The sequence below is a fragment of the Populus trichocarpa genome, chromosome 6 (genome assembly GCF_000002775.5).
Source record: "Populus trichocarpa isolate Nisqually-1 chromosome 6, P.trichocarpa_v4.1, whole genome shotgun sequence".
NCBI classification, from domain to species: Eukaryota; Viridiplantae; Streptophyta; class Magnoliopsida; order Malpighiales; family Salicaceae; genus Populus; species Populus trichocarpa.
The window spans coordinates 10,054,676-10,077,664 of NC_037290.2; the positions used below are offsets into that span (position 1 = coordinate 10,054,676).

The window sequence follows — 22,989 nt, forward strand, 5'->3', positions numbered from 1 at the left end:
TATTGGAAGAAAAAAAATACACAAAGGAGCTGAAAACAACTTTTCATTGGAGGAGGAAAATTTTATAACCAATAAAAGATAGATTTTTTATATATATTTTGTTGTACACACACATATAAATGTAGGAAATTACAAGTATTTAAGTTCTAAACCATTAAGGATTTAATGACCATTTTAAAAGCTAATCTCTCATTATTTATTATTATTATTATGTTTTGTAACTGCATGCGATTAAATGGCAATTAAAATGGCATATAAAGTTGAGTAATTGTATGCAATTAAAAAGACCAAGAAAACATTATATTTTCTTATAACAACTCCTTAATAAATTTTATTTTTTTATAAAAATATTATAACAATGCCCCCGTTTATTAATACAAAAATAATAGCCATATATATATATATTATTGAAGATGAATATTGTATCACACACAACATATCTAGGTACTCTGCAATGAGGTCATATCTAGGCACATTATGACGTTAATTGTGCTTGATCTAGACTTTCACGAACAATTTAAAGAACTCATCTAATTCTCAAAAGAAACGGCCCCACTTCCTTGTTTATATAGGCGTACGTGTCTATCAAACATCCAATCCAAAAGAACTATATAACACATTAAATTAAAGTTTCATTAAAGAAACTTAACCTTATTTCACCTTAGGATACATGCACTTGCACTATACATATGGATAAAAATAAATTAGTGCATTTTAATCAACTACTCTTATAATTTGTTCTTCTTTTTTAACCAAGATTTTGAGATCTCTACTCAATTAGATAAGATGTTCTCATAGGTAATATATATATATATACCATTGTAATATTATTACACAGAGACAATTTTATCATAATAAATTAAGAAATGTGATATTGGTTTTTCCCATATAAAAATTTCATATAAAAGATCGCGTAACCAACCTTGCTTCATCACTGATTGTGACTAGAGCTATCAACTCTACCTCTATTGTAGATTTAGCAGTAATTGATTATTCTATTCCATTTCTAACATATTACTCCTCCACCTAAAATAAAAACATAGCTAGTGATATATGAAGAATCACCTGATAAAGTGTTCAAATCAGCATCATTATACCCTTCAAGTACAATAAAATACTTTTGATATAATATATTATAGTGCATTGTTCCTCTCATATATCTCATTAAATGAGTTATATATAACAATATTCCACTTATGAGCATTTGGTTTGCTAGTAAACCTTCCTAGAACCCCAATAATAAAAGGCAATATCAGGTTTTGTACAATCAATAGCATACCTATGATTTCCAATAATACTAGCATATATACTTTTTTATATATAGAAAACACCATTATCATTTTTTATAGGAAGCAAATGCATATTACAACAAAAAATAGTACCTATAGATTCGCAAATTATATATTTTAAAGATATTTTCAATGTAATGAGATTGATTAATAAAAAAAACCATTAGAAGTTCTAGAAATTCTTATAAGAAAAATTATATTTGCTTCACCAAAATTTTTCATATCAAAAACTTTGAAGCAACAATTTAGTACTATCAACAATATTCTTGTTAGAACTAAAAGTTAAAAGATCAAAGCATATTTAATCACATGAATATTATTGAAAAATCTATAACATATGCATTTATCACATTCATTATCAAGTAAACATGCATCAAATTTTCATGTTATTCTTTAGGTCCTTCTTTGAAACCATATAAAGTTTTTTTTTTTTTTTGTAATTTACATACCCTATTTTTATTAGCTTGTACCACAAACTCTACAGGTTGATCCATGCATATTTTTATTTATAAATCTCCATTTAGAAATATTGTCTTAATTAAGATCTATTTGGTTTATAAACAAATTATGTATATCTTTTTTTGTCTTTAGCAACTAATTAATCTAGCTAGCATTTGAAATATTTAGTATAAACTCCTTACCACATATATATGATTGGGTTGCAATTCTTATGGCAACAATGATGGTGTTCCTGAGATGTTGAATTCGAGTACAAAAATTGAAGTTGTTGGAGATCTGGACTTTTTTCTTTTCATGATGGAAGAGGCTTCTTTTGTCGATCCCCATCAGCCAAGCATATTGTCATTCATTTCCTTCAATCCAATGGCCGAAAATATGATTTGAGTTCTTCTAAATCCAAATTCTCTAGGGGATTGTTAAGCTTGGATGCCCAGATTCGGACGATAAGAAAAAGATAAGGGTGCTAACTAGGTTTTTTTTTTTAATATGATGATGAAATTGTAATATTTAATATAAGGGTATTTTTTATTAAATAAAATATAATGATAATCTTATAAATAACCAGACAAATTTTATTAATTTTTTTAAGAGGATGTTTTAAAATATAAATAATAATTTTTCCAAACTTAATGGACAAATACAATTTCAATTAAACTATAGAACGGTACGAGTGATTTATTTTTTTATTTTTACCCCATTAGTCTTAATAGTTTATTGAGATATCCTATACAACACTCAGCCCTCATGAGGGGTAAAAGAAAACTAGAGAAGTATAAAACTTTGCTTATGCTATCAATTATTCCTTTTATAAGTAAAAAAATGTATAGGTCTTTAGAAATTTTTTTACATTATCATTAAATCTGAAAAAAAATATTTGTTTTGATTTTTTTTTCCTTCAAGATAAGTTTTTGTATTAACATATCCAACATAATATTTTCAAATGAAATCATTGTTTCTATTTAAAAAAATATTTTATGATTGTTAAAGTACGGTAACAAATAATCTTAAAATAACATGTTTATATTTTATGTGATTGAAAGCTAAAAACAATTATAAATATGATAAAATGATGTTCAAATCAATTTAAATATTATAATAATAGAAAACCAATTTCAATCGAATTTTCATGAACAATTTGTTTTTAGTATTATTATTTTTAGTTTAGATACATAATAATTGAAAAGGATAATACTTTATTAAATCTCAAATAAAAATTAAAAAGTAAGTGAATGTAATAAAAAAAATCTTCAAAGTGTGAAAAAACAAAGAAAAAAGAGTTAATAAAAAGACATCAAAGAGCCATCCCACGTGCGCATAGCAGGCCAAGAGGTTAGGCTTGCACGCCATGTCTGGCCCCCATTTTGTTTTAAAAAAAACATGATTGATGACAGGTCGTTTGCTATAATTCTAAAAAAATTTGTGCCCGCTTGAACTCGTGACCTTGGACCGGTCCTGCGTGTTAACCAGCTCGATTATCTATCACAATTTAGAAAATATTTGCATTCCCCAGTGTTTGAAACTGCAATCTCAGGTACCATGAATAGAGTATTTAGGTCGTTTGCATTCCCCAGTGTTTTTAGTTGTTTAGAGTATTTAGGTAATATCTTTAATTGTAAGTCCAATTTAAAGTCAAACTTCAACAACCAACTACTAGCTACCATGAATAGAACTTCAACATCTATTATTCCTGTTATCGGTGCAGTGTCTTGCAGCAAGAATCTTTTTTATAATTTAGGCGTCAAGGTAACTCAAAATTCACCGACAAAGCTCATAAATCAGATAGCACATGAGGAGGTTCAATTATGAAATTGAAATGTAGAAATTGAGATTGAAACTGGATTCCATTTTTGTTTTCATTGTGCACTAAATACATTAGCTTAAATAATCAGGTCTTGAGTTTATTCCTCAGAAATCGCCAGTTCGAGTGTCACAAATCTCAGGATCACTAGAGATTTACGTTGTTGTTAACATCAAAGTTTCGGAGGATTAGTCAAAATACATGTAAACTAGCTCGAACATCCACGGTTTAAAAAAAAAATGGCATTGGAAACACAATGGATCACCTCATTTTTTTTTATTTGCATCTTTTTTTTTTTGTCCTTCAAACTTTGTATTTTTTTATATATCCTTTTTATTGGGTCCTTTTGCTTTTTATTTAACAATTGTAGTTTAATTTTACAAAATTAACTCTTGATAAACCATGAAATGATAAACACGAAACACGCTAGATAATATAAGATAAAGAAAATAATAAAAAATAATGAAAGTACAACAAAGGAGAAAGACATAATTCATTGTGGGTTGCAATAGTTATTTCCAATGTTTTTTTTTAATTTTTTTTGTCACTTAATTTTTTTATTTTTAATTTAATTATTTTATATTGAGTTGACTTAAAATTGAGTTTGATAATTTTATTTAAACAACTAAATATATCTTAATAATCTCATTGTATTATCAAAATTATAATTACTTAATATATGTTATATAATTTGTTGATATATTTGTCATCTTATCAGGTAGTTTTAATTTCTTATCAAGTAGAATTTATTATTGGATCTTATAAGCTTTAAGTTATAAGGGTACACTAGTAACTTGCTTAAATTTCTCATCAATTCTTTATATAAACCAAATATAATAAAAAAAATATTACTTAAACTCTTTAATTTAACCAAATACAGATATTTAATTCTTAATAATTATATTCCTAACAGTCACATTCTAGAAAAACATCAAAAAATCCAGCATAAAAAACCCTCCTGTCTCGTTTCAAATTTACTACATGAAAATTGAATTTGACCAATACATGGACGTCACGTGTGAGATCATAGAATAACAAATGAAGCACGATATGGAGGGTAAAATGACCCGATTTAGGTCAAAAGATAGATGGGATGGGGCCCGACTGAGAGACAGAAAAGTGGAGGGTCGACTGGCGATACAGGGAGGGCCGCACGAGGGGGCACTGGGCGTCAGACTGTAGGTGTAAGGGGTTGTGCTCCTCTCTCAGTCCCCATCCCTCACGTTCCTTCTCATAAGGATTCTCGCTGTCGGCTGCTGACACTTCCATGTACCCCAACGCCCGTATCTTCCCGCTTTTCATATGCTAATGCTACCCTCTCTGTTGCTACAGCTTCACCCATTCCATCTCTCTCCTTCAATGGAGTTTTTATATTTTGTTTTTTGTTTTTGTTTGTTTTAACAGGCAGTACTTTTCTAAGATTCAAACCTCAGTTTTCTTTTTAAAAATGTTAAGATTATTCTCATATATACCAACTTATGGCTCAACAATCTTAGAAACAATCCTCCATGACAATGCCGTGCCATGTCAAGTCTTGAATCACAAGGTCAATATCTAGAGATTAGATTCAAACCTCCATGACAATGCCGAGCCATGTGTCAAGTCTTTTTGGTGATGTTATTTCCATGGGTAACACGTACATTGCTAGCGTTTTCCGTCACATTATCGTCATGTGATTTTACTCTACGAATCATGGCTGAAGATCGATGAAGTCTGAATTCATGTACTCTCCAGAACATTGAGGTTGTACCATCGAAAATAGGCGTGTGAAATCTTCCCTGGGAAAAATACTATCCAGGGATCTCTCTTTCTATGCAGGGGACAGGAAGAAAAAAACTGACGATTGCTCTTGATATTTTTTTTTACTATATATAAACCTTCATTCTTCCTGAAAATTGATAATATCTGTTTTCATGCCTTAGAATTTACAGTGTGAAAAAAGATTGTAGCTACTAGCTAGAAACATGGCTGATCATTTATATTTGCCTTTCAAGCCAAATTGACTAGTTGGCTAGAATAATGAAGTATAGCTCTCCGAGAGTGAATGACAGCTATATATATATATATATATATATATATATTAATTTCTGTAGAGGGCACTTGAAAAGTATCGATGTCCACTAAAAATATATATATATATATGGCATGCAGAAGGGGCAGCTAAATATCAACCAGGTAAAATCTTTAAATTTACTGCTAATTTGGTCACATATATTTGATTTTTTTTTTATTAAGATTGTTTTATTAAATGAGGTGGAATTACATGATTGATGATTTATCAGTTAATAGAATGTACAGTTACCATTACTTCACTAAATTAATATTATAAGTTTTATATTCGATTATTTAAAAACCTTTCAATATTAAAAATGCCACATCACTTAGTAATTTTTTTAAAAAAAAATGTAAGTACCCCTAGCATTTTCCTTCACCTAATTGCTAAAAAAACTAAAAGCTACAAGTCTCTATATTAATTATGCATGCTAATTATGTGACAATTAAGTACTTTTCATTGTTTGATGTCTTTCTATATTGGAGCCTGTATCACACATACATATCATTTTTTTTTTTGATAATTTGACTTAGTATAACAATTTATTTGGTGATATAGGCCCTATACAAATATAAAAAATCATTTCATAACTAAAAAATATTTATTAATGTTATATCGGCATGTATAGTAAAATCAAGCACCTCTTAATAATAACCCTGAGAGGTGTAGCTTAACTGGTCAGGTCATAAGTTTGCTCTCTAGAGATTACCAGTTCAAGTCTCATAAATCTCAAAGCCACTGGAGGCTTACATGGTCGTTAACTCCAGAGCCCGTGGGATTAAACGAGGTACGCGCAAACTGACCCAGACATCCATATTAATAAAAAAAGATATTTGAATAATTGAAGTAGTCTAGTGATCATAAGTGTTAATTGAACAAAATTCAAAAGACACAAAGTTAAAGAAAAATTTTGTTTTGAAATATTGTGGAATTCAATAATTCTTAAAACTATTCTAAAAATAACTTACAAGCTGTTTAAATAGGTGCTTAACCAATATAGCTAGTTAAAACCAAATCATGTTAAAATTTTGAAATCTAAACAGGAAAAGAATATGAAAATAACAAAAAATAAATATAAAAAATTCAAACAACAACTTCTAAACTTATAAAATGTCTTGATAAAATTTTAGTCAAATCGAATGATTAGATTTAAAAGTATACATATCTTTGTTATAAAAAAATTCATCCAATGTGTTCGAATCTCTTTTTAGAAAAAGATTTTCAATTCACATCTTACATCAATTATAATAATCATATTTAAGATATATGTGCAAACTATATAAAAGATTTCACGATGTGGACTTGATGAAGTTTTAAATTAACTACTATACTAAGAATTGGGTTGGAATCATTGTTTATATGAACATTGAATCAACTTAATTCTTTTTTTCTAATTCTTTAGTTCTTTTTTAATTTACTCCCTTACATTTTTTTTCCTTCAATTTTATTATTTAATTTTTTTTTCTCTCATTTAAGCTTTTTGTTACCTAATTCTATGAGATTAGGTTTTAAATTGTGAAAAATAAAATTAAAAGGGAAAGGATCTCAATGTAAAATATAGAAAAAGCACCATGATTGTTCTTAAAGTTGGTGAACAAGTGTTTTTTGGCCCACCTATTTTTTATTTCTTCTCTTATTCTATCCATGTAGAATTTTAGTTATGGTTCAAAGTTTATTTTGTTCTTTTTCAGTCCCTGAGTTTTTAGAGATGAGAGAGAAACTCACCAGAAAACAATGAGGAAAAAAAAAGTTATCGGTTGATTATATTTTGATAACAAAAAAGGCCAACCTTGATGCTAACCGGTTCCATTTGATGAGAGAAGATCAATTTAGATATTTTTAGGCCTTCATCTCACCAAAAAAGTAGATTAAGTTGAGAAAGAATTTTTTTTTCTAGTTTGATTTTGTGTTTTTGGACTAATTTATAGGTATTTTAAGTTAAAAGATTGATTTATTGACATGATAAGGTTATTAATTAGATGTTTATAGGTGAAGATTGGTTGAAAAATAAACTTTTAAGTAAAAAACCTATTCTGATTTTCTAACCTCCTCTCCAATGGTCAGAAACTAAGGAAGCATACGATGCGTCATCTATCGTTGTGAAACAACTCCTTTTTTTCATCTTTAAACATTATGTTTTAATTTCATCCTTTTTTTACCTAACTCCACGAGATTAAGTTTTAAAATATTGTTGAAATATAAAATTAAATTAGAGAGGACCGCAATGTAATTACAACATGAAAAAAACACATTGCTAGTCTCATAGGTAATGTTTGTTTTTACGGTGGTATCGCGCTTTTGAAAAATATGATTTTTTCTTGCTTAAAATTATTTTTTTTGGTGTTTTTGAATCGTTTTGGTGTGTTGATCTCAAAAATATATTTAAACAAAAATTTAAAAAAAATTATTTTGATGCATTTCCAAGTAAAAATCACTTTGAAAAGCAATCGCTACCACAATGTCAAACAGTATCAAAGTTGGTAAAAAAGTACTTTTCAATCCACCTATTTTCCTTTCTCCTTTACTTTAGTCCCTTTTGCTTTCAAAATTTTAATTTTGGTTTAAAATTTCATATATTTTTAGTCCATGGGCTTAGGAGATGAGAAAGAAACTCGTTAGAAAACAGAGAGGAAGAGAAAAAGTTGTTAGTTGATCAATTTCAACAATAAAAGCTTGATTTTAATGTCAACGTGTTTCCTTATATAAGAAGAGGCCTATTAAGATGTTTTTAGACTTCCATCTCATCGAAAAAAGTATATTGAAGTTGGGATTTTTTTCTAATTTGATTTTGTATTTTTAAACTGATTTAGGGATGTATTTAGTTGAAAAATTAGTTTATTGACATGATAAAATATTTTTTATTTTGTATTTTTGAAATGACTTTTTATATAAAATTAAAAAACTTGGCTTAATTTTTTAACTATTTCTTTGATATTAAAAAATTTAAGTAAGCAGATGACGACGTATTGTTTGATTTTATTTTTTTTTTTGTAGAAAAAACATCAAAATTTGTTTCTTATGTATATCAAAATAGAGTGTTTTGATGTATCTATAAATTTTATTGATTTATTTAAGTAAACATATACATCAGCAAAAATATTAATCAAGCATTTATTCAAGCAGAGTGTCCTGTCCTTGGTGGGATACGTTTAAATCAATAGTTTTCATGTCATATCATCAAAAAGTGCACTTTACGGGTTGCATGTGATTTCTGAGCCACTTAACTAATCACTTCTTGACTCGAACTGTGATTCACTGTTTTCAGGCATAACAAATGGAAGCTCCTCTCTAACGTCCGAATTCTCACTTCAAACTCTTGTCGATTAGCTCCCAATTATTGCATCTCCTCATGACAAGAGGCGATGTGCTTGGTTTTCAACGTTCTTTTCTTGCCCTTTGATCCTGTACCTACAACATGTAGCTGTTTATAATTTAAAATATTTATTTAATTCTTATTTTTCACTTTATTTTTTTAATATCAAAACAATATCATTTCATGTTTCAAAAATATTTTTAAAACCTAAGAAAAAAATAATCACTTCGTATTCTAAGCTTGAATCCAGTTTTTCTGTATTGGAATGCAACTATAAATAGTAACTGAAATCCAAATTATTAATTTAATAATAGTGTCAAGACATGATGTATGAACAGCATTCCCGTTCGACCCCCACCGTTGATGTTTTGTTGCCTGTAGAGAAACATTAATGCAAAACATTGTGGGTTTTCAGGACACAACACTACAAAAAAAACAAACCTTCAAATTGGAGGATCGAAAATTGATGCTTGCTCTTGTCTAATAGATGTTCCCTTAACATAAGGCCTATATATATATATATAGTAAATAGTCGTCTGAATTAGAATCACATAGAATTTAGAGGGTGGAGGGCATAATAATTATTAATTAGTGTAAACTGAATGTTTCTGATTATAGGACTTCAATTGCACTATATAAAAAAAAAAAAAAATTAAAAAGGAGAACGGCTAACTCCCTTTTGCCAACAAATATATAGTTCAGTTCGGCACTTTCATGCTACGTCCTATTGCAAGATTTTAGGTTGAAGCCTCTTCTTTATAATTTGTTTTTGGAAAAAACTCCTTTGTGTTAACAGTTAGCAAGAAAAAATAAAAATAAAAAAGAATCAAATCTGGGAAAACCTGACGAGTCCGATGTCTATTTCTATCGGAGACTTGTGAGGAAAGTGGGGGGGGGGAAGCTATTTTTCTTGACTCAATAAACAAGAGAGTGGTTATTACACTCTTCCACTATATATTGTGTTCTGATCCACCTTACAGAGCAATAAAACTGGAACAGAGAATAATCGAAGAACAAAAAGTTATACTATAAATTATCAGGCTAACCGTGGAACCATTTAGTGAACTAGACTAATAATTTGACACCAGCCAGTTTCCAGAAAAACTAATAATTAAGCACTATAAACTCGATAGAAAGTTAATTACGATAGATGGAGCATGCATTTTCAGAGAAGAAAAGGAAAGAAAAAAGAAATATATATGGAGTAATTTAAGATTTAACTCAACAGATGGATAGATCCAGATTTCATAACAGGAAGCTGAGTTTATGAACACTACAAAATAATGATAGCAACATATAAAATTAAGTAGTTCTATTAATTACACTCTTATAGCTAGATAGATACATATAATTCAAGATTCTTGAGACAACACTTCAAGGCTCGCCGCGCTCACGCTCATGCCAGCAAATAAGCATGGCTATGCAACGCCTGACGATATAGAATTTGCCCCTCTGCTTCTTCACCAAATGGCTGCACTTCTGCCCAAACGATCTGCAGGGTTCACAACCATGCAGCTGAGTCTCACTCTTTTCCTTGCCTGCCATGAACTATAATGCAAGTTAGCCACTTGAGCTAAGAGTGTGACTATACTACAAGAAGAAGGAAATGAAATATAAAGGGCAGAGATGGGAGGTTGTTGTATTTATAGATAGAAGGGAAGGGAGAATTTGGGGGAGGTGATATGGTTATATGCGATCTGTTTTGGGCTTCTCTGTTTTAGGTATGGACTCTAGCCATTGTAAATTGTAAGGTAACCCACTGGCTGTCAGGAAGGATGGTGCAGCATATGATCAGGCACGGTATGGACCAATGCTCCTGCCATTTCACCTGAAAATATTAAGTTCGCCTAGGTCCCATTGCGTCTTGTTAAAAATACTTTTACCATCGTGTATAATGAAGAATATTTTAAAAAAAATTATTTCATATTAAAAAAACACAACTTAATTCTTATAACATAGAGTATATATAGAGTTTTATATCCTATATTAGAAAAATAAAACTTTTATTTAGTATTTATATAATGAACTTTGATATGAGATAGTAACCAACAAGGAAAAGATAGTAAGCTCGCACGTATAAGGTTGAGCCAAGTAAGAGAAAAACCTTTAATTGCTCCTCTTGTGTACGAAGCAACACCTGTATTTTCTGAACCTTTTATCTCCGGTAATAATTTATTTTTTACCCTTAAACTGAAATTATAATTTTTTAAACACTTGAAATTAATTTTCTAACAATCATAAAATACTAACAACTTTTTTATTTTAAAACTTTTTTAACAGCTAAAACTCTTTAATTCTCTAATAGCTCTTTTATTTTTTGAACTGTCGTAACAACTCTTTAATTCTCTAATTTATTTTCTGCTTAGCTATTACATGTTAGCAGCCTATATATACCATGCACTCTTACAATCAAGGTATGCTAAAAAAACCGTAGTATTTTCCTCTGTTTGCAAAGCTTGCTAGTATTCTCTTTCGATCTTGATCTAGTTGTTTCTATAACCCTCGTTTTAGAGGAGAAACTTGTTAGTTCCTGGAAGATAGCCTTGTGTTAAGGTAATATCCTTAAGGACAGTGTCTGTACACGCCTAAAGTTTTTTTTTTTCGTTTATGTTCTTCATTTTAATTTATCACAACACTTAGAGCCTCATCTGACAGCTTAAATTTTTGAATTGGAATGATTACATGGTATCATAGTCTTATTGACCAAGTAGTCACAAGTTTGAATTTCACCATTTTTATTCTATTTGATAAAATTAATGGCACAAGATAGTTTGGGCCTGTGTAAATTTTAAACTTATAGGGCTTTTACTTAAGGGAGTGTGTTGGAGAGTAATATAAAAGTATTATTGGAACTTCATCTAACAACTTAACATTTTGGGTGAGACAAAGTATCAGAGCTTTGATGACCAAACAGTCGCGAGTTCGAACCTCACTACACTCATTCTCTCTTCTAATTAAAATCTAATTAATAACACAAGGTAGTATAGGCATATGCAAGTTTCAAGTCCAAAAGGCCTTCACATGAGAGGGTGTGTTAGATAATAAATTATATCCTAGAACCTCACCTAACAATTTAAACTCTTGAGTTGAGATTTTTTTACAAGAAAAATTATTTTCCATGATTTTATTGGGGTGTACCCCATCAGTGTCGAGTAGGTTTTTTTCCATGATTAAAAAGCTCTAATAATTTGTTTTTAAAATACAATGACCAAATAATTGATAAAACTCATTCAATTCAAAACATGAGAATGCTTCTAAGAAAGCTTTTTTTTTTTTTCGTGTATGTTTATATATTACCTTACACATCTAATAAACTTGGATTCTGCGATTGTGCTTCAGTAAAGCACCTCACTTAAAAAAAAAAAAAACAAATTGGTCCTGGGATTTTTTCTTTTTGATTTGGTGCTTCTTTCTCTATTTTGTTTCATTATTGTTTTTTACAAATTAGTCCATTGACTTTACCTCTTTTTGATTTAATTCTTTTTGGATCTAATTGTATGAGATAAAGTTTTTAATTTATTTAGAAATTAACTATTATACTAAGAAAAATTGGGGTTTTCCCCCACCTACTTCACTATTCATATGAATAGTAAAGAAGATCCCCCTCTTCCTTTTTATTTTTATTTTTAATCTTATCTTCTTTCAATTGAATGTTTTTTGGCTTTTTTCTTTCAATTTAATTCTTTAATATTTTATTGATTTTGAATTGATTAAATAATTTGTTTTAGCTTCATTTATATTTATATGAGGTTATCATAATATTAAACAAATATCCTGATATTTTTTATCAGTTCTCAATTTTTTAAGCGTTTATTTTTGTTATCGTATCATTAAATAAAAAAATAATATTAAACTCAATACAATCTATGATCTGGGTTGCGAGTTTGACGAGTTAAGCTGTGAAGCTCAGATCAATTTAATATGTTGTCAATTTAATATGTTATCATCTCAATATTAAAAAAAAAGTCATCTTGAATTTTTTTTTATAAAACCAAATTATATTTTTACAGGTCATTCAGGTTGCCTTTGTACACTCAAAGTCGATTGCGTCATATAAGGGCAACTTCCATGCAGATTAATTTTAAACCCGGGTTAGATAAGGAGTCGGGTTGAAAGGTTTCAAGGTTGAACCACTAAGTCGGATTTAATAACAATGCCAAATAGTTTTTTTGTTTTCAAATTCCATCTGCCAATTTTTTTTCTTTTTGAATCCTTTTTGGCTTTTTGTTAGCAATTTCTTCCTTTAGTTTTTGGTTAATTTTGAATTGGTTTTCATAATTGTTTTTTCTATAAGGTTATTATAATCTCAAATATACCATTAAATAAAAAATATTTTTATTTTCAAATTTCAGCATGAACTAGCACAATTAATAGAAAACTTTCATGACACTTAGGTTCAAAGTTTTTTTATAAAAAAAAAATCTAGCATAGCACAACTATTATAATATTTTGATGAACTAGCACACTTCAGAAATTCTAGCAACCAACCTAATAAATTTTTTAAAGAGTCGTTCTATCGGGAGTAGTGCAATAGCTTATGTTTTGCTAACCCTAGTAGTGTAACCGACCAAAAGAATGTAGATTGCGTTAGAACTCTTTTTTTTTAACTTGTTTATCCTATAAAATCGAGATAAAATGCAAACTTATATTTGAAGAAAATACAACTCAATAAATTCATTAAAAATATAACATCATCTAATCACATCTAACTTCATCTAATCATTTTTATGGATAGAAATTTGTTTCTAAGTGCTTGTTAATGGTCCTACATCATGGAAATCACATCTTTGTCCTTATCTAATATTGTGTGCTCCTCGGTCTTCCAACTGAATGGTGGCGCAGGTGCATAGAGCCCCATTGGTTATGTCATGAATTGCAGCAACAACTCTTTCACTCCCCCTCCGGTATAAGAAATGCCATGTATTACTTAATAAAAAATCAGTTTATAATACATACACAAGACATTTATTTGTGTGCATAAGGCTCGTAGTGCATAAGTAGACACCTCAAAATTCATTTCCATGGCTATTTGACAAAGCAGTGCCTGATATGCATGTAGGTATCAACTGAAATGGTTGGATATTGATCTTCGGGGATGTCTTGGAGTATAGTAACGGTTGCTTTTCAAGATGATTTTTACTCTAAAATACATTAAAGTAATTTTAAAAAAAAAAAATTTGATATCAGCATATCGAAACGATTCGATAACATTAAAAAAAATAATTTTAAGCAAAATCGTTTTTTTCAAAATTTGGTCACCCCTGTTTGGAACGCAATGCCTAACAAGGGCTTCATCGATTCTTACCCTCTTCGCATGCCATTGATTGAAAAAATCTATATACATTTTCAATGACTAATATCATGCAATTGATTATTGGTATCAACATCAAGTAATATATGTTGATGCAATCCAAACTACCTTATAACATTATCAAAACAATGCAACTCGACTATCATAAAATAATGTATTGAAACCGTTGATCTTTATATGTCCCTACCCTCACTGCAAAATGGAGGAGCTACTTGTACTGCATCCTCTCAGAATGTAACTAATTAAAACATAGAATCCATGTACCTTAACAATTTGATTCAAAAAATAATATTACAGAAACAAATAAAATGCATATTCATAATTCACATCTAATGAGGCTAATGCAGTGCATATCATACTCGTTGCGGTAGAATGATTAACTTGGGTTGGATTTTGATGAAATCTCCTAGACCTATACAAATCTAAAATAATTATACTTGTAATGTTAGTGAACAACCCCTAATTTGTTTCGAGCCAACCATGTAATAATGACATGGTTAATGATATAGATAGGCAAGCATTGCACATCCCTACCTATATCTCATAATCAGCTCAAAATCTTCCAATAACAATTGAAATATGACTAGTATTGTATCGTTAGCCAGACTATAAATAACATGTTACCAAACATATGCATGAGGTACGCTCTAGCATATTTGTGCAACTTTCTATATGTGGGGTCATTTAGAGGTATGTCTAAGAAATATCTCTTCTAGCAACTTTAACTTAAATGTAATCTTTTTTAATAGCTTCATTGTGAGGTATATATCCTAATAAATTCCAACAAATTTCATCCTTATCATATAATCTTCTATCGATAATATGAGCATCATCTATCAACAACTCAAGTAATAAAGCAATATCTTTTTGAATTTATTATGGGCTCATATACCAAGGTAAATTCTTACAGGAAGAATCCATGTGAGTGCCCTGATAGGGTTCACCTATCTTGAAAGGCAAAAGTATTTTTCACAACTCGTGTATTGTGATGAAAAATAATGTCAATTAAAATTGTTGAATATCCAAAATAATTCATTTTTTTAGTCAACTCCTGGTACTTAAATCCAACCTACCGGTAAGTCCAACATTTATATCAGAATATTGACCGTTAATTTTCAGAAATTAAAATTTTTAGAGTTATTGAAATATTGGTCAAATCCTTAAGGAATTTTACAAACTTATTATATGTCAAAGCATACTTGTATGAATTATGAACTTGCACTAAAAGACATCAAATTGATCAACATGCTTTCAAAATATTTAACCCACAAACAAAAGCAACTTATTGTTTTATTACAAAACAGATTTAAATACCAATAAAACTATCTCAAATACATCATCAACATGTTATTGGGCTAAAATCGCATAATCAAATAAGCATTAAAAACTAAGAATCATGCATTTAATGTAAGCCTCTCCAATACATTATTGACCAAAACTAAAACAAACTATCATAACAAAAGCTTAAGCAATCTAAAACATGCTTAAAAAAAGACCAAAAACAAAAAAAAAAACTTTTCCTAAAAACATCGAATTATTCCAGCACCAAAATCAAACCAAAAAAAGCAAGATAAGCTTAAACAACATTAAAAGAGGTTTAAACATTAAGAAATAATGAATAGAAAAGCTACATGGACTCCACCCTTGAACTTTTACATGGTTATACCTTCTCCAAGATTTCTGGCTATGAACTGTTGTTTTGCTTCTTCTTTTTTTCTTCTTTCCTTTTCACTATCTTTTTTCTTCCAAAGCTTATTAGACCCTTATATTAGGCTCTTGAACCTTCATATCAGGATCTTTTCACAGTGTGTTTCTCCATATTTTTTCTCTCTTTTTTTCATTTTTCAGGGGGTATTTATAGGGTTTTTCTAGGGTTCTTGATGGATTCAAACATAAAGTGGTCAAAGTGGAAGAGTTGTAGACAAATGTTAATAGTTGAAACCTCGGTCCTTTAATGGTTTTGGGATGGTGGTATTGTAACAAACTTGTCTAAGTGGTTTTCTTTTACTTGGAGATAAAAGCATGCATCTCTCACCTTCTGATTTTGGATGAAAGATTTATGACTCTTGATAAGAAACTCTAGAAATTTTTAAGTGTGAACACACGAAAAAATTAAGTGGTTTTGCATAAATGAGTATCTTAGTCAAGGCTGATTGAGTTGACCAATTTCGAGACTTCAAAGCAATTTCGATGTAAACGTCATCGGAGACCACCTAAGCTTGGTAGAGGAGAAGCATGTCTTTCGATTTGATCCATTCTTGCTGCATTTAGAGGTCTTTAGCTCTACATTCATTCGTTTGAAGGTGTCAACTCGAACAACCAAGAATTTGAAAATGCAATGATAGCTGATCAGGGATAAGATGTTGTTGAGTTCATTGAAGAAAATAGGATGTAAATGTTTGATAAGAGTAGCTGATCTTTGTATAGGGGGTGTTTCTCAGATGAATGGTGGTGATTACAACTCTAGAAATGGTCAGAGACGCCACGCTCATTCGCTTGAAGGTGTTTACTCGATCAGTTAAAACTGCCAAGAAGAAGCTAAACAGTGGTCGAACGACACGTCGTCTAGGTTAAACCCTAGAAATTAGAGTTTTTAATTTGGGATATGATAAATTTCATTTTGGTCCTTGTTCTTCCAATTCTTTTAATTGCACCCGTAATTTCCTCTTAAACTCCTAATTTCATGCAATTTCACTCATGTCAAACTGAATCATCAGCCCCAAAGTTTAGCGTCATTTTCATATTGGTTCTTGGTTTGTGATTTGTGCACTTAAACCCTTTATTGATCATCAAACTTTTAATTTTTTTTAATTTGGCCCCTGATTTGGTCAATTTCAGCTCCTATAATCACGCATATTTTTTTCAATTTGGTCCTTGGTTTTAGATTTCTTCAATCAAGTCCCTAATTGTCTATCAAGCTTCAATATTCTTACTATTAATTCTCTTATTCATCCAATTAAACCTCCCAAAAAACCAATTAAGTCCCCAGACTTTAATTTATTCTAATTAACACCTAAATTGACTCCGAAAAATAATTTTTCTTGCAATCAAGTCCTCAATAAGATTAATTAAGCCTTCCAAAATTCTTATTGAATCCTTACCTATCCAAATTTGTATTTCTTTACCCCAAATAAAAATATTTTCACCAATAGGACCCTTTGTTAATCAGAATTGGATTGTCAATTTTTCTAATTTTATACATTTTGGTCTTCCAATTTTTTCACTTGTTATTTTGGTCATTCACCACCAACTTGGACAATCTTCTAGGCCTTCTTCATGTATATCCTCTTGTATTTTGAATTTTCTTTTTATATTTTTTCTTTTTTCTTTTCTTGATTTTTTATAGGTTCAAAAATTGGTAACAAAACTACCAATTAAAGATCCTTGTAGAATTAGGAAAGCTCTCAAAATTAGTTGTTGAATTTCCTTGTATTATTAGGAAAAGAATCATCACCAAATAAGATGTTCACAAGTCAAAAGACAACAAATAACAAAATTCATAGTGCATTTGCTGATCTATATTATAAGACCTTCTTGAACTCTGATTGATCTGAAATTTTAACCTAATATAGCTAATAAATCTGAAAACTTCTAGTAAAATTTCAAATTAATCCAACAATTAAATTGAAAATTATACTTAATAACATATAATTATATTAGAATCTAAATTTTTTTATTCAACCTTCTTGGATTGTATTCACTGATGAGCCGGGGTGGTAGGGAATGGAAGCACTAAAAGTTCATTTCAACCCCCTATAACAATCCTCTATGGTACTGTATGTTAGTGTAAAATTTTGTTTTCTTTTTGTGTTTTAATTACTTTTAGATTAATCCGTCGAAATAAGTGTTAAAAGATGAGTGCTCTTAGTTCCTACCTCATGGTACCCATGGAAGCACAAGCACACATTATAACGAGCAATCATTGACTACTTCCAAAGTACTATGAAGCAATTATTGACTACTATGGACAGAAAGATACGGGTGATTCAAAGAACAAAGATTATACTTTTCTGTACAGCAACATTAGAACATTGAAGCATAAACTTGACCTGTGCCAATAAAAATGCATGATCTCCACCTACCAAAAACTGGAAGTCTATACTTGTGGCACTGGAAAACCATTCCAGGCCGACATGACATCCATTTAAATGGTATTTGCCTTAATGACTTTCATCTAAGTAAATCTGCATAAGCATCGAGGCCATGGCTGCCAACACACTGCTTAAGCTTGTACAGTGCACGGCTCTCCAATTGCCGTACCCTCTCTTTAGACAACCCAAACACATTGCCAATCTCAGAAAGTGATTTCTGTTTTCCATCCTCAATGCCAAACCTTAACCTGATTATCCGTCTCTCTTTTAAGCTGAGAATATTTAGGAGCCCACGAATATGTTTTCTCATCAGTTGCTTTGCCACACTCATATCTGGTATCTCGATTTCTGTGTCAGCAGTTATCTCCTGCAATATAAAGAGGAAATGCATGATTTCTACAAATTCTCAATCAATTTTCAGAAAACTTGTTTTGATAAAGGACCCATGCCAAGTAAGCATTTGACAGAGGAAACCATTTGCCAAATTTGAAATCATCTTTTGTAAACAAAATGTTCCAGTGCTGATTTTTTTTGTTTCTTTTGAGGGAAGCAGTATTGATCTTTGAATTACTCGCATAGGACTATGTATAGAGCAGCTCATAATAGTAATGCATGCTACAGGCACTGGAAACTTACAGAGTAGTTAAGGCCTTGGTGGGGATTTCAAAGAGCACAATAAATAGCATGTTAAGTGTTCTAAATACTTATATTAAGTTTCTTTCCCTCTGGAATTTTCTATTTGAAGCTCAAGAATGTGGATATTAAATGAAACACGAGAGAACAAAGAAGCATTTACTTGAAAAGTAGTATTTTGGTCAGACCACACAGTTTGTTGCATCGAAAGTGGTGTTCTTGTAAAACATAGCAACTTTTCCAATTTGTCAATAGCTATTCCAACACGTCTTGCTATTTCTTCTGCAGTTGGTTGATGATTTCCTTCCTGAATATATGACCTCTTTGCTTCCATCACCTTTCCTAAGAGGCCATAGACATTCTCCTACAAAGAAAATGTTATTAGTTCTCAGACGAGCATTAAAGCTCATCATGCTTTTAAATACATTTTGAAGTTATAAATCATCAGGAATTCAGACAGTAAAAGTCCAGCCATTGTTAGAAAATTAGTGAGAAAACATCATACTTTACATGCCAAGAAAATAACGAGAATTTATTTAGACAAAAAAGGTAAAATTGATTCTTATCCTCGACAACAATTATTTTATTGCTGAAATTATTGACATTTGTGAACTCACCAGAGATGGTGAGAGATAAAAGAAAATGGAGAAAAACATGGACAAGTAATTCTTGTTGAAACAGAAATTATGAGAGAAAATTGTCATTACCGGTAAACGAATTGTCCTAGAATGTTGAAAGATAGCCTTTGTAATAGTTTGTCTTATCCACCAATAAGCATAAGTGGCAAATCGGCAACCAGCTTGCGGTTTGAATTTCTCAATGCTCTTCATAAGACCCACAGTTCCCTCCTATAGCAGTTTTAGGAAAGAAACAGAAAGAAGCTTAGTTTGAGAATCACAATTCATGCTCATTCAGTCTTGAGTTCAAAAAACAAGCTAACTCAGACATGTTTCTCCAGTTATTCCCTTTTTTTAGTTCCACAACGAAATGGTATGATCAACAAGGAATATAATGATACCACCAGGATGAGTGTAAAGGCATGCACAACACCCCAGTTATATAGAAAATGTTGAGGAGAATTATTTGCTTTGTATGATATTCCAGCACGCACATGAAAGGATGATCTAGTATAAAAATTTCTAGCGTAGCTACCATGTGCATCAAACAATTTTTAGGGGCAAAAGGTTCGTAACTATTTCCATCAGACCAAACAAGTAATATTTGCATATTCCCTCCCCTCACTCAGAATAGTATTCAACAAAAATGCAAGAACCACATTTTAATTATCCCATCCAGAAACAGAAACCAAGATTTACGTGTTTTATCTACACATTGATAAAGATAAACAAAAAAAAAAAGGCGCCCCAGAAGGCAATACAAGTTTCAGCTAACCTGCAGTAAATCCTGAAGGCCAAGACCACGGTTTTGATAACGTTTAGCTATGTGAACCACCATCCGTAAGTTCGCATTAATCAGCTTCTCCCGGCTGCGGTTACCAGAGTGAAGTTGTAACTTCAAAACATGACAACTAAGACCAACAGCTTGAGCCCATTCAACCAAGGTTGGTTCACGGCCAAACTGAGATTCAAGCCTATTCTTCACCCCCTCCAAATTCATTAAATCCTGTTTCATTTTTCATTTTAAAGGGAAAAAGAAAAGGTTGTCCATAAATAAGCATCTTCTCTTTTTAAGAAGAACATTCAAGAAAAACTCCATTTCAAATTAGATATGATTGGGAAATACACCTGTATTTGAGCAATCAGTTCAAACTCCTCTTTAGCAGTCAAAAGTTGCTTTGTTTCAGGACCCCACAGGAACAATCTAAGGGGATCATTTGGATCAAATCCTTGGCTTAGCCTTTTCTGTACATCAGCACTTTTAGAATCATAGGTCTCAAAAATCAAATCTTTTGTTTTCGGCGCCCTTCGATTTAGAGACTGCCTCGCTAAATGTCGTCTTGACCTTACAATCTTCACCTCCTCAACTGAAAAACTTGATGAACTGGAAAGCTTTTATGTATCAGTCCCGAAACAAAAGAGTTTGTAAGTTAGAATTAAATTAATGGGGAAACAAACCTAGTGGATGCCAAATTATCAAGATCAGTGTTGTTATCAGCAAGAAAAGCCGCATGTTTTGAGGCTGACAAAGCTCTCTTAGCGAGGTTAATAACATTAGTGGGTTCCACATCAATTAGCTTGTCGGTACTACTTGTAACAGATTGCGTGGTCAAGGACATGGATGGATTTTGCCCTTTTTGTGAAGGTGGCAATCTTTAACAGAAAATAGAGCACCATGTAAGGATTCCATCCAGGACAATAAGTGACAATCATAAGAAGCTGATGCAAGTAGCAGGAAATGAAGATTTATTCATCTTACAGATTCCAATAAGCAGGCCAATGATGCAACTGGTACTCAAAGTTTTCTACCAGCTGATCTAACTCATCAGAGTCCTTCCCTTCATGCCCTGATGTCCCAATCTCTGTCTTCCTCCTATCCAATGTTGCCTTGAATGAAACGGAGGCAGACAAATAATTTACAATGCACAAATTAGGAGTTGATATGGACAAAGAGATTACATGAGACTATAAGCATGGCGAGGCCTTTTTCTTTTTAAATTACACAAACAAGGACACTTAACATTTGAAACTCCGCAAATTCTTCAAAGCAAGCAATTATACAGTCAGCTCATGCAACAAGGTAAAGAATCAATGTTAAAACACAAGTGTCTTACTATATGTGAATCTCCTCAATATTTTAGTTTGGTGCATTGTACAATGAAAAACTAACCTGAGAAGCTCTATCTTCCTTGAATATGTTCTGGAGAGGCCTAAACTCATCACGCTGCTCTTGTAAAAGAACTGAAGTAGGAAAATGTTGAGCTGTAGAAGTGGTTGGAATAGAAGAAACAGCAGGAGTTGCTTGTTCCCGAAGTATCAGAACTGCAAAATTAAGAGCGTAAACAAGAGGTAATATTCTCATAAACCCATTAACTAATTTCTAATACACCGAGGAAAACAAGCATAATTTCCAGTAGATATACAATAAAACCTCACTCAACATGCAAGTTAATTCAAAGCAAAACAACAATAGCCTAGGCAACAATCCCACTGATGTTGACTTGCACCCATGAGAGCCAATGACGGGCTTTTCTATGATCCTAAAGTAATAAACGTTTCATGATATGTATAATATATGAGTTATTATAGAAAGGAAGGTCCGTCCTATCAGTTGCTTAACAAAATGTAGAAAATAAATGAAAAAAAATAAATTTTACAATATCATGAAAATTAATATTCTTTAGCAACCGAAGAAAGAGAACTAGAGAACAGGAATAGACTTTAACAAAGCTGCAAAGTTGCAGTAATTCAGAGGTTACCTGAAGAAGTGAGAGAGTTCTTGAGGTGGGTTCTTGTAGGAAAAGATGGAGATGAAGAAAGCAAAGTCCTGCCAGCCTCCATTCGACTGAATCCTGACAACAACTTAAAATCATATACTCCCCTAAACAAGATAATAAGGAATGGTTTCTTGGATAAAGAAAGAAGCAGAGAAAGCCAGTGGGAGTGCTGCTTTGAGTGACTAATTTCTCACCTCAAAATGGGATCAGGTTGTTGTGCCGCTTGCACTTCCGCTGTCGTTTCGTTCCAGAACTAGACAGCTATCACATGCTGTCGTTTAAGGCAGTAGTTTTGTGGCCTTTTATAGCCCAATTTGATGTATATGGACATTGATTTTCTTCTTCTTTATGGGCTGAAACTCCAAGGAAAGGTATTTTCAAGGTTTTCGAAACCATCTAATTTCTCTTTCTTGTTTTCAAGGTTTTCGAAACTCCCAAGGATCATTAAACCGGAGGGTTAGACATCGGGTCGAGATTACCCAGGGTTAAACCCGGGTCACCTTTGTATTGACATTGATTAGATATATCAATTACAATTTACAAAAGCTGTAGACCCTTTATATATATTAAAAAAAAAACTATATCTAATTTTTCTTTCTTGTTTATATTCAAATGAAATATAATAGTATAAAGTAATTTAAAAACAAA

At 31.2% G+C, this 22,989-nt stretch overlaps 2 protein-coding genes across 4 annotated transcripts; both read right to left on the reverse strand.

The window, feature by feature from the left end:
* Nucleotides 1-10,127: 10,127 nt before the first annotated feature.
* Nucleotides 10,128-10,606, reverse strand: LOC18100168 (small polypeptide DEVIL 16). Its single transcript, XM_006381363.3, has one exon. The coding sequence runs from the start codon at nt 10,455-10,457 to the stop codon at nt 10,287-10,289; it is 171 nt and encodes a 56-aa protein (XP_006381425.1). The 5' UTR covers nt 10,458-10,606; the 3' UTR covers nt 10,128-10,286.
* Nucleotides 10,607-18,205: 7,599 nt separating this feature from the next.
* LOC18100169 (RNA polymerase sigma factor sigF, chloroplastic) lies at nt 18,206-22,613 on the reverse strand. 3 transcript variants are annotated; one of them, XM_024602828.2, is made up of 10 exons: nt 22,536-22,613; nt 22,324-22,409; nt 21,735-21,886; nt 21,324-21,451; nt 21,023-21,217; nt 20,693-20,948; nt 20,340-20,570; nt 19,655-19,795; nt 19,111-19,311; nt 18,206-18,681 (listed from the first exon to the last, which is right to left on the reverse strand). In XM_024602828.2, exons 2-10 carry the CDS (start codon nt 22,403-22,405, stop codon nt 18,394-18,396), a joined length of 1,674 nt encoding a protein of 557 aa, XP_024458596.2. In that variant the 5' UTR covers nt 22,406-22,409; nt 22,536-22,613; the 3' UTR covers nt 18,206-18,393. The 3 variants fall into 3 exon arrangements, with proteins under 3 accessions (XP_024458596.2, XP_024458595.2, XP_024458594.2); XM_024602827.2 differs by having other exon boundaries at nt 22,324-22,416; nt 22,536-22,611; XM_024602826.2 differs by lacking the exon at nt 22,536-22,613 and having other exon boundaries at nt 22,324-22,529.
* Between the last annotated feature and the right edge of the window lie 376 nt (nt 22,614-22,989).